At 38.3% G+C, this 2,625-nt stretch overlaps 1 protein-coding gene across 1 annotated transcript in view; it reads left to right on the forward strand.

The window, feature by feature from the left end:
* Positions 1–2,625, forward strand: part of LOC109298716 (lipoxygenase homology domain-containing protein 1) — a 236,860-nt gene that overhangs the window by 148,921 nt on the left and 85,314 nt on the right. Inside the window, exon 17 of the mRNA XM_019518967.1 lies at positions 947–1,075. Coding sequence (XP_019374512.1) covers positions 947–1,075 — 129 coding nt within the window. The remainder of the gene's footprint in view (positions 1–946; positions 1,076–2,625) is intronic.

The following is a 2,625-nucleotide window of genomic DNA, read 5'->3' on the forward strand; positions in this document are numbered from 1 at the left end:
GGTCAGCGGATGTTTTAGATTAAAAAGACAATGCCATGAAAATGATGAATTGGACATCAGGCTTTAGGTATAATTTGCGAACTCTCATATTTTAGCCATGTAGAAAGCCTCATTCATCAGAGACAGGAGATATTGTAGTATACACTTATCAATCATTTAATTATAATTTATTTATACATAGCTAGCAATACACATAAGCATTATTATAAGTCATCACTGTATTGGCAACACTTGGAACTCAATATATATATTGTAAGAGACTGTGAATATTAGATTCAGTATGTATGTGCAGAAGAGACAGAATTGTTTTAACTCCAGGAAAAAACAGGGTTTCAATAATAATCCTTAACTAAAGCACTACACAGAGAGACCACTATAATAAAAGTAAGTATTAGTCCATTTTAGGCCCAAATGAAATCCTTTCCCCCCCCTGCCCACAACCCCCCCTTTGGTTGTTAATAAAAAAAAAAAGGGTAAAAGGAGCTAATGTGGTCTATCAAAGCATCTAAGATTTGTCTTTTTGCTATTTCATGGTTCAGTAATGGCTACTGGCGGTTGTATTTGAAAGACATCCCAGACAGTTTCCTTTTTAAGAAAGAAAACATCAGGAGGGGGAGATAGAGGAGCTTATCTTCAAGAAAGCTACATTTGAACGAGTCATTTGATTCAGACATCAATGTTAAATTGTTACTTAGATTTTTTTCAAAACAGTAAATGGATTTTTATTGGCGTGCCATCTTTTAATTTTTTGTGGCCTGTGGGTAGCAACAAAAGCCCATTTTTTGCAGCTATTTGATGCACAGAGAAAAGATTCCGGTATACATTGTAAGTTGGACAATTGTAAGACCTATTATTAGTATTTGTCATTGAACATATGGGAGCTTTTAAGTTGGAAAAGTAAATTATTTTTTGCAATGGTGACATACTTGAAATGTTGTTGTTTTAGTTGGCAGGGAAAAGCCTATGGGAACATCTGCAACGCTCAACAAACAAGGACGGTTCAGAGAATCTGAACACCCAGTTGCAAGAGCCCAGGAGCCTGTGGCTCACAGCCCATCACCTTCTCCACCCTCAAGTAAGTTTTAGAAAACCTACCCTGCTGCACTGTGCTGTATGTGCCTTTGGCATATCTTTACAGTACCATACTTCAGGGAAGAAGATGAATGGCTCTTTTAGACCCTTATGTTATTCAGCATGGATGCAAACTACTGTTAACAGGCTGTTTGACTTCCAGAAAAGCAAAGTTTACTGTATTCCTTAGACCTGGTCTGTAACTAACTTCAGGGATTTTGATTATGGATTTGAAATGAGCTAACTAGCTATCTCTGTAGTTATTTGGAGTCTAGCAGAGGGCGATGAAAATAGTTCAGGGGCTGGGGCACATGACTTTGGAGGAGAGGCTGAGCAAACTGGGTTTATTTAGTCTGGAGAAGAGAAGGCTAAGAGGGGATTTGATAGCAGCCTTTAACTAACTGAAGGGTGGCTCCAAAGAGGAGGTACACATTATTACTTCTAATTATTGCTATTTGAGAGTAGCTCAGTTGTCCTTGTGGCAGCAGTGCTCCTGCTCTCAGCTCAGTAGAGCTTCTTTTAATTGCTGATCAGGTAGATGTCTTCTCATATGGTATTATCATGCCATGTGCAAGTTTTCCAAATGGGTCAAGGGCTTTCAGTAATTGGCACAATGTGTTGAATCTAAAACCTGAGGCAACAACATACATCAAATGTATTTAAAAAGAAGCAAAAAGTCTATAAGGCTGGGAAAAAGGATCATTTTACAGAGTTATCTACCATAAAAATTAGGTACAGATTTTAGCACTTTATTTGAAGTCTTCATGAAAAGTAGTACTTATGGCCTCTTTTTATGTTCATGCAAAATAAATAGAAAATATTCAATAATTCTTCAGTATGGAATCTTTTAAAACCTTCCTGAATTTGGAGACTTTTGGAGGCCCATGGGAGATTTTCAGTCTACATATTTTGATGCTAACCTTTCTGGTTAACATTCACAGAAGGATGATGTTGATTCTGTAACTGAGTGTTTAGCCTGCCTCCCCAGCTGGACACTTACCATACACACTGAAAACATCTTGCCCTATAAGTTGTCCAGGCCATCTGTCTGACACTGCAGGGCCAGGTTCTGCAGTTTACTCACTGGTAGCACTTTAAAGTGTTGGAAGATTTCTGTTGTTGTGTGTTTCTGCTTTCTAGGAAATTACAGGAGGTCTATGAGGTCTCACAAGTTCCTAGATATTTTTCTGTTCTTTTCTATTGTATATTTCTAAAACCACCTTAACATTGCTTGTAAAGAAACAAATATGGAACAGTGCAAGAGGGGTCATTGATACTGATCAGACTACATAACCCTGTGAGTAATTGGGGTTTATAACTTATCACTGATCACGTGAACCCCATAGAAGTGATTCTCAACCAGGGTGCTGTACGATCTTTTTAAGTGTGTTGTGAGATCCCATGCAATGACCTACAGATGACTTAGAAGATAAACCCACAAATTTCAAATAGGTAGAATCATAGAAAATTAGGGTTGGAAGCATGAATACCATGTGCCACCATAGGTTGGGGGAACACAGCGACCTCCTGCAGGCAGCAGCAGTGGTGTCAGCA

This window comes from Gavialis gangeticus, unplaced genomic scaffold (assembly GCF_001723915.1).
Source record: "Gavialis gangeticus isolate Ggan-Ray unplaced genomic scaffold, GavGan_comp1, whole genome shotgun sequence".
Lineage (NCBI taxonomy): Eukaryota > Metazoa > Chordata > Crocodylia > Gavialidae > Gavialis > Gavialis gangeticus.